Genomic DNA, 26264 nt, shown 5'->3' on the forward strand with positions numbered 1-26264 from the left:
GACTTCGCGGATGTTCAGACGCCAGAAGATGTTTTTATTTGAATGCAACCCCAAATTGTTAGTTATTCTGGGTTTTAAAAAGACACTCTTAACGGGCATTCAATCTGTTGAGGACTATTACGCCTCATTAAGACAAATGTAGCTATTGGGTGGCACGTTGGACAGCTGTCCTCTCGCCGGCTGTCTCATGTTATTGTCATGCACAGATTGCGAACGGGGGCAGACTGCAAATCAGCTCATCTGGATCAACATGATCACTATAGCCCTTATACTCGAATTGGTATTAAACACATTTCTCTTAGCTAAATGTCAAAAATATATGATTAGGTGCCCCATTAAAAACTTGACATTTGCTATAGCTTAACACATATTTGTTAAATAGATACAGCTGCTGTTAATGAGATAAAACACATATTCTGAGAAACCAAATAAAACATCGCATTTCTGTAGCATTACACTTTCCCAATGTATAGAACTAATAAAGAGCAATGTGATTCAAGAGTGCCTGAAATAGCCCAACAGAGCAGGGCAAGGTCAAGTTCTTCAAATGGAAGGTCAAACTAGCTCTCATCATTATCATAGTGCAATGGCCCCATGTATAACACAAACACACACTGATGCGATTCCAAACTGGACAGCCAGAAATAGCTCAAGAGTAGTATAAGTTCAAGGGATGTCCAAAAAACCCTTATCATTATTAACACTAAATGGGTAGGCTACATACAGTTATTCTAGCTTTAGAAATGCAATCTTGTGAAATGGTAAATATCTGATGCCAAGTCAGCTGCTGCATGCAGAAGATTCACAGTGTTCTGAATTTAAGCAAAGGCCTTAACTCTTATTTCCTTATATGCCGCCTTCTAACTTTAGAACTAAGCAGACCATCCAGTATGATAATAGCTGAAAAATTTGTCCACTGGATCCACTCGATAACTAAGTCTCTTGATAAGTAGAATGGTATTTGGAAATGTATTTTACTGATGTGGAGGCTGAATCCATTTACTGTCAAAAGAGTTCAAGGCAACCAGTTGAATATGAAACTGAAAATCCAAAAGAAGCACTAACATTAATAAACCATCAGCAAGACACAATGTGCTTTTATTTCACATAAATAAATAAATACAAATGTATCCTCAGATGCAGGTCTCCTTAAAAAAAACTAAGACTCCAATGTTTCCATTATAAATGCCACATTAAAAATAAAGCTCCTTTTGTAACCTATTCTACATATATGGAAGTAAAATCAGGTGAATAAGCTTCAGAGCAACCTTAACCTAGAGCAACTGTAAATGAGGCATTGCTTACCTTGTGTGAGTCTGACAGGTTTGGTAACTGCTAAGCCATCCAATGAGCACAAATTTCCACAGGGGTATAGGTTGATGGCTCCCCCCACATTTTCAATGTAGCAATGTTGAGCAGTCACACCCGGACCCTGAATATTAATGTCTGTGTTCCCATGACCGAGTGTAGTCTTCCCTGCAACATGTGACAGAGATTCAGTTGATTAAAACTACACTGCTGCATAAAACTACACTGATTAAACATAAGGATGGACAATATAAGGTTTAAAAAAGGATGTATTGAAAGATGACACTTAATTAATTACTTGTTTTAAATTGTTACAATACTTAGAAATTTTTTTAATAATAATATATGAAATACTTCAGCACAAGGCTTGCACGAGGGTTGCAGCAAAAGGACAGGTTAATGTCTGCTTCTTTAACAAAGACAAGACAGACAAACTCCCACGCCCCTCCCTCCAGTGAATGGACCCGTCTTAGTTATTTCATTCTATGAAGCAGATGTGTGTAAAAGAGCCATTACCCAAGCCTATTGTGAAAGCAGACGTGACAGAGACAGTGGTAGGAAGCAAGTGACAGGGGTGGGTATATGCTGCACTTTAGATTGAAGATGAACATAATCCATTCTTTAAAAGAAGACATTTTTAGGCAGTCATACACATTCCCTTAGACAAACGTGCTCTCACTCAAGCAAGCTCAGCCACACAGTGTGGAGCAACAGGGGGTTGTGTCAAAGTCAGGTCATAGCCTCATAATTCTGTCTCTTGTTCTAAAGCCACTGCCATTGTGAATGCAATTTACAAGAAACAGCTAAAACCTCAAGACTCAGTCCTAAATAGAAACCTCAATCAATACTAGATCCATCATATGGGTGAATCTCACCAATATATTAATATAATTTATGAATTATAATGAACTATCTATCTATCTATCTATCTATCTATCTATCTATCTATCTATCTATCTATTATCTGTCTGTCTGTCTGTCCATATCTATCTAACCATCCATCCATCCATCCGTAAACATGAGCACAGGAAATTATATATTCAATCCATTATAAAATGATTCACTGATGAATAGTGCACTAAATCCACTTCCTCTGGGATTTATACTTGCTCTCATTCTTCCTCAATGTCAGAGAAGTCCTCTATTTGTCATTCTTCATGAGATGAAGTATAGTCAAGCTACGAGGACAGTACAATGAGGTTTGTCCTCTCTCATGAACTTCCTGCACATCACTACACAAAAACAAGCAAATACTAATCTTAATTCGTAGTCCCCAGTTTTTCAGTTGGCATCCCTTCTGTTTGCACGATCATATAATTACCTTCTGGCAGGGGCAGCAGGGTTATAGCCGTACTCAGACGGCCACTTCCTAAGCTGACAAGATGGGGTCGTTCTGCCTGGACTTTGAGAGTCTTGCCTGTTTCAATCAGGTCCAGTGGTGTGCTCTGTGAACATATGAGGACAATACAACAGTAAACCTTTTAATAATGGATCATATTTTACAGCCTTTGATCACCATTAAAGTGACCTATACTTTTTTTTGGATGATTGCTCAGGGTTTCTAAAACAGGATTAGTGTAATTCAGTTAGGGCCATTGAGTACGGCAATGACAGGGTTAGGTAACTAGACTAAACGGGTTTAGCTCCATCAGGTACCACCATGCAGGCTAAGAGGCTAACAGGATTTAGCTGTTAGATGAGGGACCAGACCAATAAATGACCAAAGGAGGAAGATATTTGGCCTCAGCATGTCACAGATGGAGGTTCTCAAGGGCAGCATGGGTATTATTTGTTTGATAAATCACAATTTGATGTTTGAGAGAGTGCTGTTCTATCGAAACAAATAGTATAATTCATGTTTTTAATAAGGAAATGGCATATTTCATTTATTTTGTGTCTTTAGATGATGTTAGAATTCACACAGGTTTCGATGCACTAGAAAGCATTTTGGAAACTGAAGAGCAACCAGTGGAAATTTCACATCAGTCCTTCTGGGATGTAAAACTCTGACTTTACTAGAAATGGACAGACCATTCGGATTGTCCAGTAGGCCGGTCGAAAAAAAAACGTATATACAAAATAAACATACAAAAAATTCTAAGAAGTTTATTTTCCTTTTAGAATATTCTGACATCATTAGGATGGCCCAGGATAAGTTACAGTGGCCACAATGTGAAAACGGCTATTTCATGAAGTAAAATACAGTAAACCCCATTTAAATCAGGCAACATTTGCATTGAATGCATATGTTATACATATAGTGGGTACTCATCCATTACATGGGTTGTGATTGTGATAGACAGGTACAGGATCCTGGGCTGTTTTTAGTCCCATATCTGTGGTATGAATGGACTTTACCCCTCTAACTTTCACACCATTCACCAGTTAAATTAAGATTTCACACATCTTTAAAGTGTCTTCATATGTCATCTTTTTTTCTTTCTTTTTTTTTACGAGTCTAGCAACAGCGTCCTTAGAAATAACCTTTAAAACTGAACAGCAATAAGGCTTAGTAACAATGTATGAATTCATTCTAAAGTGATTAAATGTCACTGTAGTTTGTTTTAGCTTTCATATCTTATCCTGTCATCTCCTCATAATAGAGCTGCATATAAAGCTGCTCCACAGTTTTCATTGTCTTCTGACATTTTTTCCATATACAGCTCAGTTTGTTTCTGTGTGTATTTGCGTGGGTTTTTGTGTACTCAACTTTACTAGTGAAGTTTTAACAGGTGCATTGAACTAACGGCTTGATGTTTATGAGACCCTGCAATGTTTGATTGGATGAATACAGTGCAATGTTTGAGCAACATTAAATGCAGACAGAAAGGCTGAACTCAGCCTCTCGAATCAACGGTGATGAAGATTAAGCTTATAATTAGGAAACAGTTTGCCTCTTAATTTCCACTTCCTGTGGGGATCTGCAGACTCCACATTTAGGTGACAAAACCTAGGAATTTTGCAGAATTCTTTGTTGATGCTGATGTAGACATTTTAACACCTTATATTATATTCAGTTTTTATGATTTTAATGACGAATAAGCAGAAAACCAACAGTAAAACACACTGTATGCATCTATTATACACACTAACGTTCAAACGTAACTTTTGAATGGTATGTGTGGGTGGGTGTGGGCGGTCCTGTTGTTTCCTACGTTGTGAGGACCAAATGTCCCCACAAGTATAGTAATACAAGTAAATTCTGACCCTGTGGGAATATTTTTTGGTCCCCATGAGGAGAACAGCTCATAAATCATACAGATTGAAGTTTCTTGAAAATCTAAAAATGCAGAAAGTTTTGTGTGAGGGGTCGGGTTAGGTTAAGGGGATAGAAAATACAGTTTGTACGGTATAAAAACCATCACACCAATGGAATGTTCCCATAAAACATGGAAAGCCAACATATGTGTGTGTGTGTGTGTGTGTGTGTGAGAGAGAAAAATGTTAAAATGTGCTCACACACTCACCTGTAAGACCTGATGAGTCTGACGGCCGTGTTCTGGAACATTCTGATTCAGCCTGTCCATGTCTATGGATTTATTGGTCACTTCATGGTATTCGTTAAGATCCTGGAATTACAGAAAGATAAACAGCAAGATGTTTTTAAAAGTCCAAATATGACCAAAAATTCTTAGTCGAAGAGGTGATTAGGTTCAGTCTCATAAAATGCGAGTGAACTTTCATATAAAGAGTCATAATCACAACATATATTTGTTTTATTTATACAACATAAACAGACTATTAGAATAAACATGTAGAGCTGGCAAAGTTACAACATTTCAAGCTTGTGTCTTTGATCCTATCAGTGAACAATAAAACACATCAGATGTTTCCTATTGTAGACTAAATACAGTGATGCAATGAACTAACAAATGCATTCTGTGATTAACCAACTGTCGTCTGCATCTTAGTTGAAATACACAGCATGAGTCAGTGTGACTCATCTCACACACAAACACACACACACACACACAACCAGACTCACAGTGAACAGATGCAGCCAATTATCTATGGTACAGACACAGGCACATTAGTGTGAACAAACCAGAGTAGACCTCAGGTCAGTACACACATCACAGCAGATCAGTCATTTTGGAACATCCTTAACCTGAAATCCCCCTCTCCCTCCTTCCCTTACCCCTCCTCCGTCTCTATCACATACCACTGTCTCTCAGAAAAGCCACACTGGAAATCAAGCAGAAACAGATCCGCAAGACAAACTGAGCATCAGGGTCTATGTGTGTATGTATCTGTGTACATAACAGCCATTGTGAGTCAGTGAAGGGCAGTAACGTCACTATAAGTAGCAAAGCATTTTGTTGAACTACATTTCTCGAGGTGGTACTGTAACTTAAAATTATGTAACTTTGCAATGTGATTTTATTAATTAGCAGTTTAGCTGTTTACAATCAGAACAACTGACACAGATTCAAAAGAGCATTTTATTTTGAATCAGAATAATTCGTTCTGATTCTAAACAACCAACAGAACACACTGTAAAAATCCCAAGGGATTCAGAACTACTTCTTCGAATAGGTTCTTTTTAACCAGTCTAAGTATTCAAAATCACAAGTTGTCAGTTATACCGAAAGCTTTTAGCTTAGTTTAGCTAATTTCATCTTAGCATAGCTATAGATAGTTTGTAGCTTAGCTACACAACTCAGCTACATTCATAATTTGCAGAACATCGAAACGTTAAAAACATTTTCCATCTATATATAATGGTCATTGAGAATCAGTGAAGCAGTTTGGCTGTTTACAATCAGAACATGTGATTCTGATTCAAAAGAGTAATTTATTCCAAAATCACCCGTTCTGATCAGGGCCGTCCTTAGGGGGCTGCAACTGGTGCGGTCGCACCGGGTCCCCGTGGCGAACGGCCCAAGGAACGCGATCGCGAATGGACCGAGGGGGGCCACGCTCCCTACCTCGCACCAGGCCAGCGTCAGCTAAGGACAGCCCTGGTTCTGATTCTAAACAGCTAAAAGAAACTAATGTAAACACACCTTTACTGCTGAAATAGCCTATTGTCCAGAAAAATTTAACACTGTAGCATTTCACCACGCAACATTTTCTTGACAATTTATTATCAATAAAGACAGTATCAGCTGTCTATAATCAGAACAAGTGATTCTGATGTAAAATAAACGAATCTTCTGAATCAGAATCTCTTGTTTTAATTGTAAACACCCAAACTCAGTATTCCTAATTGATCTGATCTGTTTTGGATCACTTCTTTTCAACCAGTCTTTTCACATTTTTCTATAGCAGGGGTGTCCAATCCTGCTCCTGGAGGTACACTGTCCTGCAGAGTTTAGCTCCAAACCCAATTAAACACACCTGAACCAGTTAATCAAGGTCTTACTACCAGGCCTACTAGAAACGTCATGGCAGCAGGTGTGCTGAGGCAAACCTGTAGGACAGTGGCCTCCAGGAACGAGTCTGGACACCCCTGTTCTATAGCTTAGCTAGCTACATAGCTACATTCAACATTTAAAGTAAAGTACACCAAAACATCAAAAACAGACCCAATATTTAATATTAATTCCAATATGGAAACTAATATAACATTATATAACAGATTACCTTAGTCTGCCAGTTGTCCAAAGAATCAACTCTTTCCATAAGGAGCATCTAAAAGGACATCTGAATTTGTAGAGGAGTGTGAAAGGCAAAGCTATGTAAGATTAATTCAACTCTTTCCTCTGCTGGCATGTCCAGTCAGGGAAACGACTGGAATGAGACGCTTTGCTTCTCGAAACAAGCGAAGACAGGTTTGGTACAGTGAATGCATATTCATTAAGATGATGATGGACATTTACGGTTTTTAACTCAACAGCTGGTATAAAATTAAACTTCCTCTTCTTTTGCTCCTTCCTCTAGCTAGCCTCTCTATCCTTTCATTTCTAATGTCATGTTTGCAAGTGCAGCTGGCAAGTGCTCCAATCCGCATTTCACAATCACGTCAAGTGTATGACACAGAGGGAAGAGAGAACAGAAAGCCTCTGTCACTATACTGAATATGGTCACTGCTCTCACCATCACTCACACACACACACACACACACACACACACACACACACCTGGACAATACAGAGTCACTGACATTAAGCGTACACAGACAGATACTGACGCCTTGAGTCAAATACCTTTACAAACAAAAATACACCTAATAGCAGTTCATCTGGAGTTTTTTATGCTGGTAAGTGGCTTGCCTCTGAAACATGTCATTAAGTCTGCAGTTATGCCACTGTGTCCTGCCCTCTGCAGCAGAAAATAGACTCAACCAGCACAAACCACAAAGCTCCTCTTACAGGGGTTATAATCATACAGGGTACACGTATATAGACACATACACACACACACACACACACACACACACATAGACACATGGCAGTATGTAAGAGTTACAGGGAGAAGTGAGGAAACCACAGCAGGAACATAGCTAAGCTAATATAACAGTACAGCTATATATAGCACGGACAGTAGGTGAATCTGGGAAATAGAAACCAAAGACTGGAAACATGAAGGCCTGATGGCTTTTCTACCCATATTAATACCACAAAAATGTTAAATCAAACTGAGATTTAAAATGTCTTTTATGAAAAAAATCATAACCAAGACAGGCAGCAGTTAAATATATACAACAAACAGCACATTAAAAACGTAAATAAATAAAAATAAATCTATGCTTAAAATGGATACATAAATATATACTAATAATGACTATTTAAATATATTCTAATATTAAACTATAAAATTGTAATTTATTTATTAAAATTTATACAAAAAATAAAACTCAAAATGTATATTCTAAGTATTTTGATCCCATGGAATGTCTAATATATTTAAATTAATTTGAGTTATTTTAGCACTCATGTTCTCTGCATAAATCTGATAAATATTATGCAATATACATTGATTTAGTGCAGCATTATACATTTCTTCAGTCTCTTATATAGCTGCCCAAATCAACGAAGTACTAAAATTAACCAAAATTCTTAGAGTGTTTAGAAATACCAAATACCAAACTCTTAAAAACCCATAAGCAATACCAAGCCCACTCACCATCTTTTTTAGCCCAAGAAAGATCTGCTCTGTTGCTGCATGGCCTTGTTTACTCACAATCTCAATGCTATGTCCTGAGTTTACGCCTTTGAGCCTTTGGCTGACTGTCTACAGTCCAGCTCTCGCTGTTTGTTTGTCTCTGCTGCTCACTCATGTCTCTTACTCAATGCTCTGAAGTTCTGGAGGACAGAATTACATAGTACCACCACAGCTGGGAGGAGAGAGAGTGCGAGAGAGATAGAAAGCACTAGTAGAGGAATCCACATGAAAAAAAGTCTGTCAGAATCCAAGTGTCCGGTCCGTCTTTCCAAGCAACCATGAATAAATCATCAAGTTTATGTTTAAATTTAGAAAGCTAAATCACGGGGGACATATATCTACACCGTCACACACAACTCATCGTCTATAAACTTGACTCATCTGTTTACTACTTGTATGCTCAGCTTACGGCTCAAAAACATGCTAAACATATTATTACAATTAATTTAATTATTAAAGAGATAGTTAATCCAAAAATTTTTATTCTATTATCTTTTTCTAATCATCATGTCGTTCCAAACTTTCATCTTCTGTGGGATATAAAAAAAGATATTTTTTGAGAAATGTCTCAGTTTTTTTTTTTTTGTCCATGCAATGGAAGTCAATAATAACCAAAACTGTTTGGTCCCCAACATTCATCAAAATATCTTCTTTTCTTTTGTCCACAGAAGTCATGCAGGTTTGGAATGACATAAGGGCGAATAAATGATGACAGAATTTACATTTTTGGGTGAACTATCCCTTTAAGAAATATATTAAGATGTTACTGTCATGCCTTAGAAGATGATTGTTAAGGAATTGCTGGAATAGTATTAAAATGGTCAGATCCCCATCAGTGCAGCAGATGGACTTATTTTGAAAAACAGATTTGAGTTTACACGCTGTTGTGGAGGACGGAAAAGACCTTGATATTCCAGATGGAGTCCCCCTACTCACTTTCTGTTCTTCAAAACAAAAATGGTGTTTTCCATTTGATGTTTAACAGCTGCAAAACTGCTGATGTGAGTCACTTTAAGAGTATTTGTTACATAATTAGATTAATTTATGGAAACAAGATGCGGGGAACAAAAAATATTCAATAAAGTTCTCTTGGAACTCTTAAAGGGGTCATATGATACTATTTAAAAATCATTATTTTGTGTATTTGGTGTAACAGAATATGTTGACATGCTTTAATGTTCAAAAAACACATTATTTTTCAAATACTGTACATTATTGTAGGTCCTCTATGCCCCGCCTCTCTCAAACGTTCGTTTTCTAAAAAGCCCCCTCCTTTGACAAGCACAGTCTGCTCTGATTGGCCAGCTGACCCAGTGCATTGTGACTGGCCGAACACCACAAGCACGCGTCGAAAATGTAACGCCCCTTATCATAATCGCAGCTTCAGCTTTCAAAGTAAATATCAAGACAGTTAATAATGTTGTTAGTTTTACCATCAGTTCAAGCCCGAAAGGGCAACAGAGTCGCGTGACAGACACAGTGATGAAGCTGGTGTCGCTGATTCATAAGTGCCATATTGTCATAGCAAAGTCGGAATTTACCCTTTTGGATTTTTTTTTAGAAATAGCCTTTGTGCACAGCCAGCCTTGTACTCTTCTAGGTTCATAAAATGCATTGCACAAATTCGAACATCTGGGTTGTGCTGTTCTGTTGTAAATAAATCTTAATCAATGATTCCTAATTGCATCTACTTCCGGAAGGCCAAATAAAGTGCTTTTGCTTTTGCACTGAAACACACAGCGTCTCCCTGACATGGCTGCATCAACACTACTGCTGTTCCTGAAACCACGCCTTCTTTCTTTGCGTGCACATTTGGGCGGCATTATGCTAATATTTCCACATAGTGACGTAGATATGTGGGGGCGTGTTAGAACGAGCCGTTTTAGGTAGGCGTGGCTGACTCTTAACTTTTATAAAGAATATCTCTTTGGATTTGAGATTTTAGTCTTTACAACTTTACAGATCTTCTTTATGCACCAAGAGCTTGTAACACTCCAAAGAGAAAGGAAAACTTGAAATTGCATCATATGACACCTTTAAGCAAACATTTATGTTTTGTCTCTTAGTGAACATACACCCAAGCAATCAATCATACACCGAGCCAGACCGATTGGTAACAACCTTAAAAAACATGGGAAAGCCATGAATCAGAGTCCTAGAGAGGAAAATATCTGTCTGGCGGAGAAGGAGAAAGAAAGGCTTTTTCCACGGCCATTGCTAGTGAGTAAGACAGATGTCAAAAGAGTCCAAACACATAAAAAACTAACACAAACAAATCTGAACAGCAACTAGGCAACCACAGCTGGAAGAGGAGCAGACTCTTCTGGTGTGGGATCCTAAGTGGGGACTCTTCCTGTCGGTTGACCCTATGATCTAGCCACTCTCTGGGAATAAACATTCTCCAGCGGCCAATTAAAAAAAAAGAATTTCAATAGGCCTGATAATCTAAAGTAGTCCTATGTTTTGAGTCACCAGTGCTTTATTATAGAGCCATATTTAAGTTATTTATGTGTTTGTTGTCCTCTGGGAGTGAAAATTCCAATGACTTTATGTGAGGAAATGATTATTCCACCAAATAACTTTCAACATTTATATGTAAGGCATTTAGTTTAAAAGTCCAGAGTGACTCACATGTGAGGCTGCCATGGTCAACACATGGCAAGCACACAAGTTGGAAAGTTAGCTGCTGCATAACTTTCCATATTTACATGCTGGACTGCTATCTTGGAATAACAGATGTGATATCAAAGCTAAGCATTTTCTTCAATTCTTTTAATCTCTTGCAACATTTTGCAACAGTCTAGTCACTTATTATAGTATCAGAGTAAAGCAACAAGGCACAGATTTCACCCCAGAGAACAGTCACAGTGCTTGCGTGGCAGAAACGCTTGAGATCAGAACACTGTTTGTATGAGAGTGTGTTTGTGAGAAAACAAGAAGAACGACTGGGTTTGTTTCACTGGCACAGTAGTATGAAATTTTTTTTCTTCAGAGCTGTCCAAGAGGGAGTACAACGTTCTTGCATTATGCACTTTTTTGTTCCATTAGCGACATTAGACTTAAAATATTCACATTCTGGCATTTCCCTGCACGTCTTAGCCTGCCCATTTCTGTCAAATATTTCACACTTTCTTGCACACACACACACACGCACAAATATGTCCGAACAGAATGTGCCATCAACATTCTCCATTGCACCTGCACTCATACCACCATTAAAAAATGAAAAAGGACAAAATTTCATCACAATTTTAATAACAACAAAGGTGTAGTTCACCCAAAAATTTGAATTCTAATCATCATTTACAGTATTTCTGCTCATTTCATTCCATCTCATTCCATTCTTGAATTTTGCTAAATCCTTTAGTGTTTCACACCAAAGACAATCATTATGGTTTGGAACGACACGATACACATGACATGATAACAAATTGTTAATATTTGAATGAACACTGTTTAAGAATTTAAACCGCCAATGCAAATTGTTTGAAATTTTTTTAAATCTATTAAATTTGCAGTCCTGCATAGCATTCCGTCATGCAGTGTTTGTATTTCCTTAAAGGGGTGGTTCATTGCGATTTCACTCTTTTAAGGTTAGTTAGTGTAATGTTGCTGTTTGAGCATAAACAATATCTGCAAAGTTACGAAGCTGAAAGTTCAATGCAAACGGAGATATCGTCTTTTAAAATTCTGGCAGTTTAATGCCTACAAAAACGGCTGGTAGGGACTACAACGAGTTACTTCCCGGGTTTCGTGACATCACAAACCCAGATAAACCCCACCCCCGGGAAAAGGCAGCAAAGGGGGCGATGCCTTGCTGCGCTGCTTTAGAGAAGAGGAAGAGAAAACTAGAGGTGCACGTAAAAATCTATTCATATATGAGTGGGAAAATTATGCGTTTTTTTTAACTAAGCATTAACATGTTAGACTGCACACCATAAACACAATCAAGCCTAGAAAAAACCCAGTGAACCACCCCTTTAAAGGGATGGAGATATGAACTCATATGATGATCGAATGGACAAATTACTCCATGAAAAAAAGACTAGAATTATGGTTTAAGCAGATAGAGAGAGTTAAAAGATTGAAAAGATACGAATACTTGAACCTGAAGCTGGTTAAGTCTCACAGAGCCAGACTTAATTATCGACATAAATCGGTCAGTGAAGTGTGTGTTTGTGTGCTGTCTAGAGCTGGTGAGACCCAGACTGACTGAATGAAGGTTGTGGGCATTATAAGAAAAGCTTGAGCAATCATGGTTACTAAATCCTGTTTGGCACTGTTTCACTAAGTCTGTGCTGGTGTTCAGTTCCATCTTTTTGTTACTCCTTGATGTTCTTTTCATCCACTCCCTCTTTCTTTTTCTCCTTCCAACATTCTTGATGTTCAAGTTAACTTTTATACACTTCCTGCAATATTGACTAGATGAACATACATTATCAAACTCTCAACAACTCTCTAAGTAACTCATTTTTACTAATGTTTTTACTATCTCACTACATCTTTTACCATTGCAGCAAAGCAATGCATTAAACAAGGGGAAAGGCGGTGCACGTGTTCACGGTGTGGCCTAATCTCTCACGCTTGCATTTACTCAGACAGCTCTGCTATGCCTGGACTGTACAGAGTCATTTGGAAATTCAGACCAACAACACGACTGCAACAGTAAATGTAAGACAGTAAGAGGCCACATTTTTGCTTTCCCCTGCGCTGCTTTTCCATTGTTTTGTTTTTTTTTCTATGTAAAGATGCGATTTTTCCTCTGGCGTCTTTTGAAGCGTCTTGTGCACGACAAAGTAGTTGGTCATCTTGGTACTTTTTGCCTACTGTTTTATGAATACTGTGAATTCTGACATACTAATAATTTTTCAAGTACTGTTTTTGCCTGCTGTATAGGTAAGTATGCATATTCAGATACAGTCACTTACTCGTGGCCATCTGTTGATGTAATTATGTATCCTGAAGAAAGAGTCCATGAAAAATCCCTGCAAATTATGCACAGACTGACATGTCTGGAATGTCACAACTAACTGTTGTAGCCTATAAAGTATGTCACATATGATTCCTTAGCTGAATCATGTAAATGTTCAATCTATGACTGCAGCATTGCAGATGTCATACATAACACAGGTGTAGAAGAAGTATTGAATGTGTTTCACAATTATTCAAACCACCTGTTAGTCGGCCTCTTTTAGTGGAAGTAGCATTGCTGGTGCAAAAAATGTGTCGGGCTACTCATACACTGGTGTGCACAGTGCTATCTCCGCTGGGACAATAGTTTCATTGTCCATGCTTTAGGTCAGGGCCATTATTTCCGTGCTGGTCCAGTGCAGCCCATTTTTTATTCTCAATCATATTTAACATAGTAAGACTAGAGTTCTCCATTGCTCACACGTACTGTAACTAAAATAAAGAAATGCATTCATGTATGAGATCATTCATAACTCATAATATAACGTCATAGTGTCCATAGTGACATTTGCACTGTTACTTTTTAAAGACAGGATCCCCATTATGTTTTGGCAAGAGTCATTTACTAAAGTTTCCATTTTCTTCAGAAATCTCTCTGTTCCTCTCAGTTCCTTTTTCAGTGATTCATAAACTGATTCTAATGAAGACTGCAAAAATGTTTATGTTTTAAATGGGTTGACAGACACAAACATGTGGTACAATTTATATATTTTAAAAAAAATTAATTGGTGCTTTGAATAAATACAATTACAATTTTACAAATTGAAAATACTTTAAAAGGTCCAAAAATCCAACTCTGAATCTGTGTAGCCTTTTTACCCCTAAAGGGTGCATTTTAGTACCTTAAAGGTACATATAAAGTACATATTAGTACCTAAATAGTACATGATATTACCAAGTGTTTTACCATTTTTTCTGAGAGTGTAGCATCACTCTAAATGTATTCAGAAAACTTAATCACACAAACCCAGCTGTCAATAAAAGCCTTACCTATGAGTTCAGATCCAACTGTGGCTCTGCCAGTCCCATGTGTAATCCTGAGAGCTGGAAACAGGTGTCTTTCTAACTCATGCTCACTTTCATACACCTTAAACTCTGTTGAGCACCAGAGCAGGATGGACAAATCACATTCAGAACTAGAAATATCTTCCCTCGCCCTCTCTGTCCTGCACTATTCCCCCACCTACATGTTCTCTCTCTCTCTCCACCCCTTTCTCTTTTTCCAGCCCTCATAGTCTCTCACACACTTCACACACTGCCACAAGGCAGTCTTTTATTCTACCAGCTGATGAGCTCCTCACTTGTTCAGCCTCTGGAACGAGACACCCGGGCCCAGATCAGGAGACAGATGAGAGAGAGATGTCCCTGGTGCATTTAATTATCTGTATAAAGAAATCTAATTCCCACAGCATAGTTGAACTCTGGCCAAGCCAGATAGGCAAAATGTGAAATTAAATTCAATTACAATAAGCCAATAAAGCTGCCCTCTAAATACGTTAATTGACCTCTTTAAAATGTCTTATGACAACAAACAGAAGAGACAACACAAATGCAAATACTCTAAGAATAGATACTGGAAGGGTTGTGGATATTGTGAGATTACATTTCCTCTTTTAAAACAGAGAAATGGCTGTTTTAATACTCTGAATAATGTCTTATTTTAGTGTCCAAATGTTAAACACCCCAAATACACACATATACGCAACAGTGGCTCCCCCTCAACCTAATCTAACCCAACCCAACCCATGAGACATTCCACCAACGCATGTCTGGAAAGGACACTGAATGTAAGAGGGTAACTTTACAAGTCTGTGAAGTTGCAAAGAACGGCTTGTTAATTCAAAATGCCAGCTGACAAATCTGTCTAAAAAATATTGAGTGGGATGGGATGGGATGTGATGTGATTAGACAAGTCATGAAACAACTGTAAATACAAGGCTGCTGCCTGAAGTAGCCTATCAGGGTCACTGGGATAACTTGAAAATACTACAGGCAAGTGTATGAAGGCAGGGTAGGAATATTCATTGGGGGTTCTCAAACATTTGCCCATTCAAGTTTAAATATCGCTAAAATATCGCTTATTTTCTATTAGTTATGATCCATGTTGTCTGAGTTATCAGTATTTGTCTAGAACAGCCACTGTATGTAATTCTGTGGTTAAAAGCCCATTTGCCTCGTTTATTTTCATCTTTCTTTCTCCCCTCTTATTTATCTGAACTCCATAACCAAATTCATAGACATTAAATCAAATCAAACACTAAATCATATGGCCTGAGATAAAGTAAATAGGATAGAAATCATCGCAGCAAAACATTTTACTTTCAAAGGACGCACGGTGTCAGTCCAGGTGGTTTCCCTTCACAAGACACAAACCATCACGCAGAGAAGAGAAAATGAAATGAGGCAAAGGATGACCTCTGGTGGTCGTGCAAATCTCTTTCATGTAAATCTAAATACAGTATTCGTTTTCAGCCGTTAGCCTTGAAACTTCTAGCCAAGCTCTGGTAATAGGACAACGTGGCTTGTTTTCTCCAGTGATTAGAAAATATTTAATTGAACATGCATTTGAACACATTATGGAGTAAGTTGTCTCAATGCCAACCTGTAACTTACTAGTCTTTTCATATATATATATTTTCAGCAAAATTTACATTTATATGCCAACATACATAATATTTGTAACGAATTTCCCTCAATTAAATATCAAAAGGTGCAAAAGGAAACTTACTTGAAAGCGAACCCTTTTAGGGGCCATTGTGGTCCTTGGTTTGTAAATAACAGGAAAATTCTTGGAAATGGTCCTAAGGAGTGGGATCAGTACAGACTGAACAAGATGAATAGCTCTGTAGCTCCTTCAGAAACTCAGCTGGATTTGGTGGAGGAGGTAGAAAGGGTTTCCATCAGAACAAGTCACTTTAACTGCTAAGACTATTTTATGCATATTGTCTCTCAAACTAACATTGGTAAATGTTTTCTCTTGCTCCATGGTTCTTTAAAAAAGAAAAGAAAAAAAAATAAATACAAAACTGTATAGTATTTAATCCCAAAAAATGAGGGATGAAAAAATAACTCTCCTTATTCCTTATCGCTTGATCATATACAGGCCATCAGTCCACTTTCAGTCCTTCTAACTCTTGCATTCAGACGGATACGAAAAGAGCACAGCCAGTAAATCTGTTTACTGAAGAGAAGTAAAAAAAAAAAAAAAAAAAAAAAACTCTCCACCCCTGGTTTTAAGGTGGGGAAAACAAAACAAAAACCTCAGAAAAAACATGAATCATTCAGTGTGGTAATTGAAATACTGACTAGTACGTGTGACTGGGTGAAGACAGTAGTACTGTCATATGGGCTTCATTGAAATAGGGGTGGACTGACAATCAGGTGAACAAACATATTCCACAACATTTATGATTTTCAACTAACCACTGGTTTCATGGTGATAACCATTCAAACAAGACACATTTACTGGAGAAAAGAACAGATAACAAAAGATCCTTTCCTTTTTAAACACTTTAATGATTTTTTAAAATAAGTTTACACTGGAATGTTCTTCATCATGAATCCCTAATTCGTTATTTTACAAGATTACAAAAAAATCTCTGATGTCTTTATACCATTCCCCAATCCTCATTATGATTCCATGAAAACCGAAAAGAAAAAGAAAAACAATGAAAAAAGATAAACAAAAACATTTTATACGCCCTTCCCCTCATCAAAATGTGCAGAGACATTCAAGCCATTACTGGAAACCAAGACAGCAAGGGAGACCTCTTTTCTTTAGCGGGGGCCATGTGGGGTTGAGACTAAAGTTTGGGAGGATGGCTCGGCAGGCTGGGAACCACTCATAATGCTGATAGGAGACCAGAAGTCCCTCCCTGAAAACCTACTCACAATCACGGACAGTCAAGAGACAGACATGATCCTGATCCTCCACTGAAGGGCTCTATCTACAAACAACACATTTCAGATGGGGAGCAGGTTGCCTTCTAGTAGTATGAAAGTCCAAGCCTGAAGTTTTTGCTTTCGATAGAAAACATGATTTAAAGCAGACTGAGCTCTCATTTTTAAAGCAATACATTTTTCTGACTGCAATGTTGTCATCTTGAATGAAAACAATTATCTTTAATACAAGTTAATGGCTTTAAATTATTTAATTTGAATTAGTTTTTCAAATTGCCCTCAAATGTCCATGATACACTAAAAACAAACTTCTGAAAATGTACTACAGGCTCCATTTCCTTAAAGGTTGGCAATACTACACCAAAACAATGTAAAACAGGAGAACAGAGAGCCAGTCAAGAGTTAGACAAAGATCCAAGCACAGACATCTTAAACATGTCAGATGTTTAACAGCAGACAGAAACAGGAGATAAAATATATATTTTAGACAAAACAAAGAGTCTGAATGACAAAGAAAGAGACAAAACAATGACTATGAAATGGACGAAAGGGCCTTTACAAGCAAGGTACAACGATCTTCTAGTGTTTAAAAAAAAAAGTCAGTTTGCAGCACATTGAAAATAAATCTTTAGAAAACCACAAACTGAGAGAAAAGACAAGCAACATGACTTGACCCTTACAGTGGAGGTATGAATCATCAATTCAAAAATATACTGCCATGATTGCTTCAAATGAATAAATTTCCACCAGCCCACTCCCTCCTTTCAATGCAGTCTCCATTTAGCCCCAACCCTTGCTGACTGGTTGCTTTGTGAACCATATTGGGTACAAGTAGAGCCAATATTGCCAGCAAAGATGAAACTGAGAACAAGAATAATCCTGTTAAAAGTACTGCTGAAGATGATAAAGATTGCATCGTCCCTCCATTTGTATGTCTCTCCCTTCTTTTATTTATATGAATGTTTTCAGTCCATTTATCTGCTCCTCTGTCAAGTGGGGTGGAATTTTGTTAGTGATGTTTCCTTTCACAGTATTTCGTACTTGTCGACCACAAATGACGTTTCTGTGGAGAACCGAACCGGGCTGTCCCCATCCACCTGAGACACCTTAATGACCTGGCAGGAGAGAACATGAACAGAGAAAAGAGGAAAAGATGAGAGAATTTCAATGTTTGCTTTTGAACTGTGATTTATGATAATTAATCTAATCTATTAACTAACATCAGTACTCTGTATCGAACAATACCTTAAAGGCACAATATGTAAGATTTTTTTATTAAAATATCCAAAAACCACTAGAACAGTGTTATATATTTTGCTGACTTGTGTACTTACATTATCCCAAATGTTTCGAAGAATGTTTAAATCCAGAGAAATAAGCAATTTTAACTAGTGATGCAGACCGTGTCTATAGTGTCATTGTGTCGCCTGCCAATGACGTCATACATCCTCGATTTCTAGTTTTGTTTTGTAGAAAACATGGAAACACCAAAGACGCTTTAATATGTTGTGCATTTGATAGACCGGTGACGACCGCACAGAGTAGCATTATAATATATATATTCAAATGTATCTAGTATGATAAAACAGCGCTGCTTTTTTCCCCCGCATACGCACGACCGGAAGGAGTGGAAGCGGTCGACTGTGGCATAATAAAAGCTCTGCTGCTTTCGAGCCGTGTGTCGCGCTCGTTCAGTGGCCTCGTTTCGCTTCGACGGCTTTTAGCCTCACCCTGCTTCATTCTACTACGTTAATAAATCATTAGCTCATCCATGAACATGATTTCTGCCCGAGTCCTGTCAGATTGCATCGGCTGTGGGGATGAAGACGATAACTCACATGATTCCACACTCAGTCACAGCGTCATCAAACTACGCCTTTGTCTCTGTTTATTTTGAATACGCGCCCTCTAGCAGCGAAAATTACATATTGTGTCTTTAACCCAGGGATTCACAAACTTTTTTGACATCAAATATTTACTTGAAGTACCCCCCTAGGATTTAAAGGTAATATTTCAATTAGTTAACAATACATTCACATGTTCAAGGTTCTCTGATGTCAGTCAATGAACATGCATGCAGTGTTTTTTTGTTTGATTATTATTTTAATTTTTTTTATTTAAATAATTATTAGCTTCTCATAAACTCCTGAACTCCCTGCAGTTCCTTCAAAAACCCCAGTTTGGGAAACCCTGCCCTAATCTATAATTAACCTCTTTTCTTACCTGAATGTCACAGTAGCTGCCCTTGGAGACAAAGGAGACATTGACAGGGAAAAAATCATTGGGCTGGCCAGGTATGCTGAATTCCAGGCTACCAGTCTTATTTTTCACATCAATCACAGGCAGACACCACTCCAGGACATTCCGTCTGCTGTCATGGCGATATTCTCCATCTAGATCACCAATCACAGGAGCTCCCACCCCTGACCTGTGATGAAATTGTTACAATAGACAAATGTAAATAACAAGCCAAACGATTCCAAAATGCTTCATTATACACAAGGAAACAAGGTTTTATTATGCCAGTAAAGGTGTATAATGTGTATGAATTAGGGCCTGAACTAAATCAAATGAACTCACGGTACAGGGATAGAGATGACTACATCATTGAGTTCCAGACATTCATCCTGTAGCTCATACTCAATGTTTACATCACAGCCAGTACCACTCTCAGAGGGCCAACAGTTTACTACACAAACAGAAATTAAATGAGCGCAAGTCATGTGACACTACTGGGGAGATGTAAGCTGTTAACTTTATTGGTAATACTAAACCACATGTTTAGGACTGACTTGTTAGTGGAATGAAAGATTCATCTGTCGTCTGTAGCCTCCACTTCAGCACACCCACGTCACTTTTCAGGGGGAAGGATTTGTCTGGGTTTTTCAGACCAATCACAGACTCTGCTGTGAAAAGTTTTTTGTCCACATTTGGATGGGTCTACAAGGAAGTCGTTAGAAGTGCGTTACAAACATAGAACACATTTTCTAAAGGTTTATTAAAAAACACCTTACCTGCAACTGCACGCCTCTCTTGTCATTATTGCTGAATTTCAGTCTAATTCGCCCATTCTTTTCATCAGACACTCTGAGGGTAATCATGCCAAGCACTTCCATGTTCTGAAGGCCACCGTCACGGCCACACGTGAGAGTGATCTTTTCCTCAACTCGCATATGCACACTGAAAATTAAAATTGGTGAAAGATTTACCTAAGTGTTGTAAAATTGTGGATCTAAAATTGAGTGATTTCTGGGTTATTGCACTGACAATGCCCTATAATAAAGGGAAAAGATCAAGAGTGGTTCATTGAGAACTATTTGATTGTTAAACTTGCAATCTAATTTACAAGAGGAGGGAACTGCTGTTTAAATCCCCATTTAGTTAAAACTTAGAAAGTGGTGATAATGTGTCTTCACTGTGTTGATGAATAAGTGCAGTTCCACCATATGTTCTGCTGAGTTCAGCGTTCAAGATGCAGCAAAAATAGGCTCAGCGCTGAAACTCTACCTGACATGCTGCTCACGCGTAAAGCATGAATGCTGCAACTGTTAACATGGGCACTGAAAAGAATATGTACGGCTTACATGCTAAGTGAGATGTGTGAGGTCATACTCTGAAACTTAAGTAGTAAAGATTTTAAATCCATGTCTAACTTATATTTGCAAACCTCGCAAAGAGACATAATATTTACAAACACAAAAATTGACTTTTATCGCATTAATGAACAGCACTGCAAAATATTTTAATTGAATAAGATCACAGACTCCACTAATACCTATACTCAATATGATTTCTGCATTTCAAACATTGACACATCATTACCTCTCTGTGTGGGTTGGAGGCGGCAGAGATTTGGATGCCTCTGATGGTCTTTTGCCTGTGCTGGACAAGATGATATTCTCTCCCTCTGACTTTAGTTTGTCCACAAATTCATCCACCTCCTTACCTTTGCCAACCAGTTTAAGTGCTTTACTTGGACCACTGGACCTAAAACAAAAGGGCATTAAATTGCAGCCTGCTGTTGTTTTTATACAGATAAAGGATTGCTGTAGTCTATTAAGAGTATGGCAGTACCTGACAGGTGCAGGTGTGGGTTTGGGTTTCTCGACCTCGATTAGTGTGTCTGTGATGGCTGTGTTGCTGCTGCTCATGCCCGAGCTGCCAAAACCACCAAAGCCCGGCCCCTTCTTTCCACGCTCGGCATCACGCCGTACCTGCTGAAGCTCTTTAGCCTTCCGTCTCATCTCTGCCTTAGCCTCGCGCTCTTGAGTCTGATGAACGATTAATTGAGTGGTTTAGAGTGAAGAAAAGATGATCGACAGTAAATTATATTGCAATTAAATCATTTATCAAGTGTCCTCTGAGAACCATTGCCAGCATGTTATTTATAAACTCCAAACACATGGCAGGTATCAGGGATGTTTAATTATGAAGTCCACAATAGGGATGCACAATATTGGATTTTTGTCGATATCCAATATGCCGATATTTTTCAACTAATTTTGGCCAATTGCTGATACCAATATATTTAATTCTGTTCAACACCTCCTGTCTCTCCTGTGCAGAGATTATAAACAAATTATTTTTAATTTAGGACATTTTTAACAAAAACTTACTTGTTAGAAATAAATAAACAACAAATTTCTTTTATAATGAGAGTGCACAGAAAGTTTTGAAAATAACTGTAAATTAACTAGAAATTAACTGCTGCATTTGTCGCAACATTTGTAGATGGTCTGAAGCAAAAGAGTTGGAAAAATTCTGAAAATCTTTTAGAGCACCTTGTATTTAAGTTTTAATAATACGTGTGACTAGAGACTGTTGACTCTATTGCACGAAGGATGCATCATTCTGAACTTGCATTCTCAGATTAAATGTGGCAAAAAAAAAACAGTGAATCTTATCATCATTCAGGAAAAAGTTAGATTCAAGAATGACCACTCTGCTGACATCTGAGCACCCTAGGCACATGCGAGTTATTCATCTTATCAACAAGGCATATCGGCATAATTTTTCATATCACGGCCAATGCCGATATTTATATTTTAAACCATTATCGGCCATTTCCGATAACATTCCGATAATATCGTGCATCCCTAGTCCACACACAGCACTTTGTTTCACTCACTAGGACCTTATTGATCCTCCTCCTTTGCATCAGTGCATGCACCTGAGCTAAACAAGTCTATAGCAGACTGGAGAATTTTCTAGAATGTCATTATATACTGTAGACTCTTGGGGAATTGCCAGATTTGTTCATTAGAAAAGATGCCAGCATACTTTTAGCCACTGAGTGCACAATAACAGTCAATGCAGTGTGCATTGCTATTCCTACCTCTCTGACAGCACGGAACACCTTTTCCTCATGAGAGTCCATCTCTGTAAATGTCCGGATCTGGGCCAAGTTAACATTCTCTCTATAACCGAGGGCAACAATCTCATCGAAGGCGAAGATGAGGTCAAAGCAGTGCTCAGAAATTTCACTCTCCTCCAGGACACGACAATATTCAGGAATCTACCAAAATAAAAGAAAAATGAACACACCAGTCAGCTTCCTTTCAGAACTCTGATATTAACAGAACAACCCACGATAAACACGTACAAGTTTCTGTTATACAAACAAATAATAATTTAAAAAATTGACAGGGCAAGGACCCCTTTGGCGATAGAGACATGAAGCAAGGATTCCCTGATACAAAATGTGTCAAGCAAAGCTAAATATTAAGTATATATCCTTCGATATTAATAGAAAGTAACCAAATTATGATTAAGAATAAATTATGTTTTATGTATATTATGTTAAGACTGTAGATCAGAACTATGCCCATTATTGTTGTTGCACATGCATCAATGCCTGTATATTAGTTTTTGTTAAAATTGAGATTTACGCATCATAAACAACATGTTGAGATAAAAATCACAATTCATTAGTTGTTTGCAGTTGTTGTAAATTATTTTAATGGATTTGCAGTGTCATACATTTTAATTGTACTAGTCAGCTGGACATTTACCTGAACTTTAGCTACAAGTTTATTAAAAATTCACATTTTAAATTTTACTGTCAGATGAATAAATAAACATTACTTGAACTTTAGCTTCAAGTTTACTAAGACTTAACATTTTAATTTTCTGTGAGATAGACAATTAAGAATCAAATAATTGAGCATCTGAAATTAGTGTTTTTTTTTTTATAAAGTGCAGATGTAATGTGTAAGCAAAGGCTCCACCATAACAAGAATAGCAATGTACAGTGAGACATAAGATTATTTACAAGGCATTACTTTCACAAATAATTGGAATGGAATTTAAAAATGTTTATACAAATATTTTTCTAGTAATCTATTAGTCTGCATTTAAATTGCATATATATTTTGACATGCCATATTTGTGTCAATTGCACCTTCAGAGTGAATCACGTATATATAAATACACGTAATAAATATAAATATGTGTGTAGATGTCACTTCCAAAACTTTTCAACGTGTAATTGGCCATCGGTCCTCTTACCAGCATGAAAAACAACACTTTTATTTGACGTATTATAGCTATATTGCCTGGAAAGTGTGACATACTGCTCACTTTACAATCACTAAAAAGCTGTCACTCAACCCAGTTTGCAATCTCACAACATTTCATTAAAATAAATAAAGTTGTCTACACTGCATAATAAATCTCTAACACACATTGTGTCATTGTTTGTTAATGAGAGATTATTCGCAAAAGAGTGAGCATATAACTCTGCACCGAAAAGAGTGGTGAGTGGACTCAAACTTAAACACCTCTGATTGCCCATTGCATTCAAGAGATCAGCAAACATGTCTGTGATTGGCTTAATTTCTCACCGCTGCAAAAACACACTGTAAAGAGGAACATTTCACGTTCTCCATAGCTCAAACTCAAAAACCCAATGGAGCATTTGCTAAATCAGTTTCACCAATAATATTATATAATTACAGTATCAACTGAGTGTGCTTTTGCTTTGGTTTCAGGGTGCTTGTATTTAAATTTGACTCTGTGATGTTTTTTTTACCCGTTTTATTTATTTAGTAATTATTTGAGATTAAACATTAATTGGCGTACCTCTGGTTGAAGACCCTTGCTTAGGGTTGGGTATCGTTTGAATTTGATCAATTCCGATTCCGCTTATCGATTCCGATTCTTTTCGATTCCCAGTTTCGATTTTAATGTGATTAAATAATGATATCAAACATTTATTCTGTCTCTCTTTTTTGCAAACCATTTATTGGAGCTGAATACCATGAATAAAAAAACAACAGGATACAACAGGCATGTAATTCATGAATTAATGATAACTTACTCACTCAAGATGTACTTGTTTCATTACTGGATGAATCAGCGTTCTTGAATGAATCTCTTGTATGATTCAAAGACAAATACATTTTAACAGCCCCTTTTCGCCACCTACTGGCATAACAATGTAATCGATAAATCTTAATTTGGAAGTGTCAAATTACTTTCAAAAGGTGATTTACTCTATTTTAACTGCTACCGTACACATCGCGCACACAGTTTATATCTGAACTATAAACTTTTATCCCAGTACTTCTGTGATTTGAATGTTTGTAAGACAGAAATAATGATACTGTGTGGCTGAAGAGACTGTGAAGCGGTTTCATTCATGACAGACAGCTGCTCTCTTTAGGTCAGCGGCAGCGCGAACGCAGATTTAAATGTTCAAATCACACTGATGTGATCGTACTCTGCACGGACGAACCAAGTGATCACAACATTGATTGCACAGGTCAAAGTTTGAGGAATGAAACAGACGAATCATTGTAATTTAGGAATAGAATCACATTGGTGTTTGAATCGCAATCTTTAACGATCTATTAAATTAAAGTGCTTTGTCATGTTGGTGGTGACACCTCTCTTGCAACATGTTTAGCTATCACAGATATTATACTTAGCTTTTATGGCTTCTGACCGCAAATGTAGCCAAACTTTGGAGCGCTTAGGTTAGCGAGCAAGGTCCTGGCAGATCGCATTCGCTAGGTTTGGTCCTCAGATGAAGAAAAAAAAAGTGCATAGGAATCGATGGGCGGAATCGAAATTTAAATTTGACAACAAGTACCCGATTCCTGACCTTAAGTATCCGATTCTGGAATCGGAATCGATTTTAGATTCCCAACCCTACCCTTGCTATATACAGTTATAAGATGTAAAATATACAGGCACCGTGCTCCTATAATGCCTGAAACATTCATTTTACAATGAATTTCTCACAAAGAAACATGAACACTGAGATATATCAAGAAGACATAATTAAGTTATCCATAAAAAGTATTTTATTCCATCGTGCATGCTGTTACTATCATACCACGCGTGAGAAGAGACGCAGTGTCTCCAGGTCCTCCAGTATGTTACTGTTCTTGGTGGTGACCAGCACCATGTAGAGCTTCTCCAGAGGCTGGTAGACGTAGCGCACACTCTCAGTCTCCACAAACGTGTGCTGTTTGCCGGTGTTCATCAGTTTGGGGAAAGCAGCCAGCAGACCCTCCACTCTTGTCCGTGTCATCTCCACAAACTGCCGTGACACCAGGGCTTTACCCGCCTTGGTGCAGACTGCTGCTGCCAACAGCACCTGGAGAAGAGTTATTCAACAATAATCTTAAGGAGCCATTTCAAAAATGCAAAGAGGTTTTTAACGGGATGGAGGTCAGAAGTGGGAGTAAAATAACAGATGCCCCCAGCCACGTTTAGGTCCAAAGTCTGGACTCACCTCTGCTTTTTTACGATTGATGGGACAAACAAAATCGACAAAGAGTACAGTATGCAATATGCAAGAACTGCATTATTTGCATGTGCTTTAAAGCCTTGCCGGTTAAACATTTCATTCGCGTGCTGTTCTGACGTGTGCTTTTTCTGAGAAATCAAGAAATCGATGGGATGAAGAGTTTTGTGGTCTGTTTAGCAAGATATTAAAATTACACGGTCTTCAGGATGCATTCACTGACTGC

General features: G+C 37.8%; 2 protein-coding genes across 2 annotated transcripts in view; both read right to left on the minus strand.

Moving 5' to 3' along the window:
- The window catches only part of LOC107587438 (pleckstrin homology-like domain family B member 1), a 31358-nt gene extending 22835 nt beyond the window's left edge, over window positions 1-8523 (minus strand). The window contains exons 1-4 of the mRNA XM_016275233.1: window positions 8377-8523; window positions 4776-4877; window positions 2630-2753; window positions 1306-1476 (exon numbers count right to left, since the gene is read on the minus strand). Coding sequence (XP_016130719.1) covers window positions 1306-1476; window positions 2630-2753; window positions 4776-4877; window positions 8377-8379 — 400 coding nt within the window. The 5' untranslated portion in view covers window positions 8380-8523. The remainder of the gene's footprint in view (window positions 1-1305; window positions 1477-2629; window positions 2754-4775; window positions 4878-8376) is intronic.
- An 8358-nt stretch (window positions 8524-16881) lies between these two features.
- On the minus strand, window positions 16882-25888 carry LOC107587342 (coatomer subunit delta-like). The gene is made up of 9 exons (XM_016275086.1): window positions 25625-25888; window positions 22622-22801; window positions 21361-21557; window positions 21109-21273; window positions 20301-20466; window positions 20079-20226; window positions 19867-19975; window positions 19510-19714; window positions 16882-18401 (listed from the first exon to the last, which is right to left on the minus strand). Exons 1-9 carry the CDS (start codon window positions 25820-25822, stop codon window positions 18312-18314), a joined length of 1458 nt encoding a protein of 485 aa, XP_016130572.1. The 5' UTR covers window positions 25823-25888; the 3' UTR covers window positions 16882-18311.
- Window positions 25889-26264: the final 376 nt, after the last annotated feature.

This window comes from Sinocyclocheilus grahami, unplaced genomic scaffold, assembly GCF_001515645.1.
Source record: "Sinocyclocheilus grahami isolate Dianchi unplaced genomic scaffold, SAMN03320097.WGS_v1.1 scaffold92.1, whole genome shotgun sequence".
Lineage (NCBI taxonomy): Eukaryota > Metazoa > Chordata > Actinopteri > Cypriniformes > Cyprinidae > Sinocyclocheilus > Sinocyclocheilus grahami.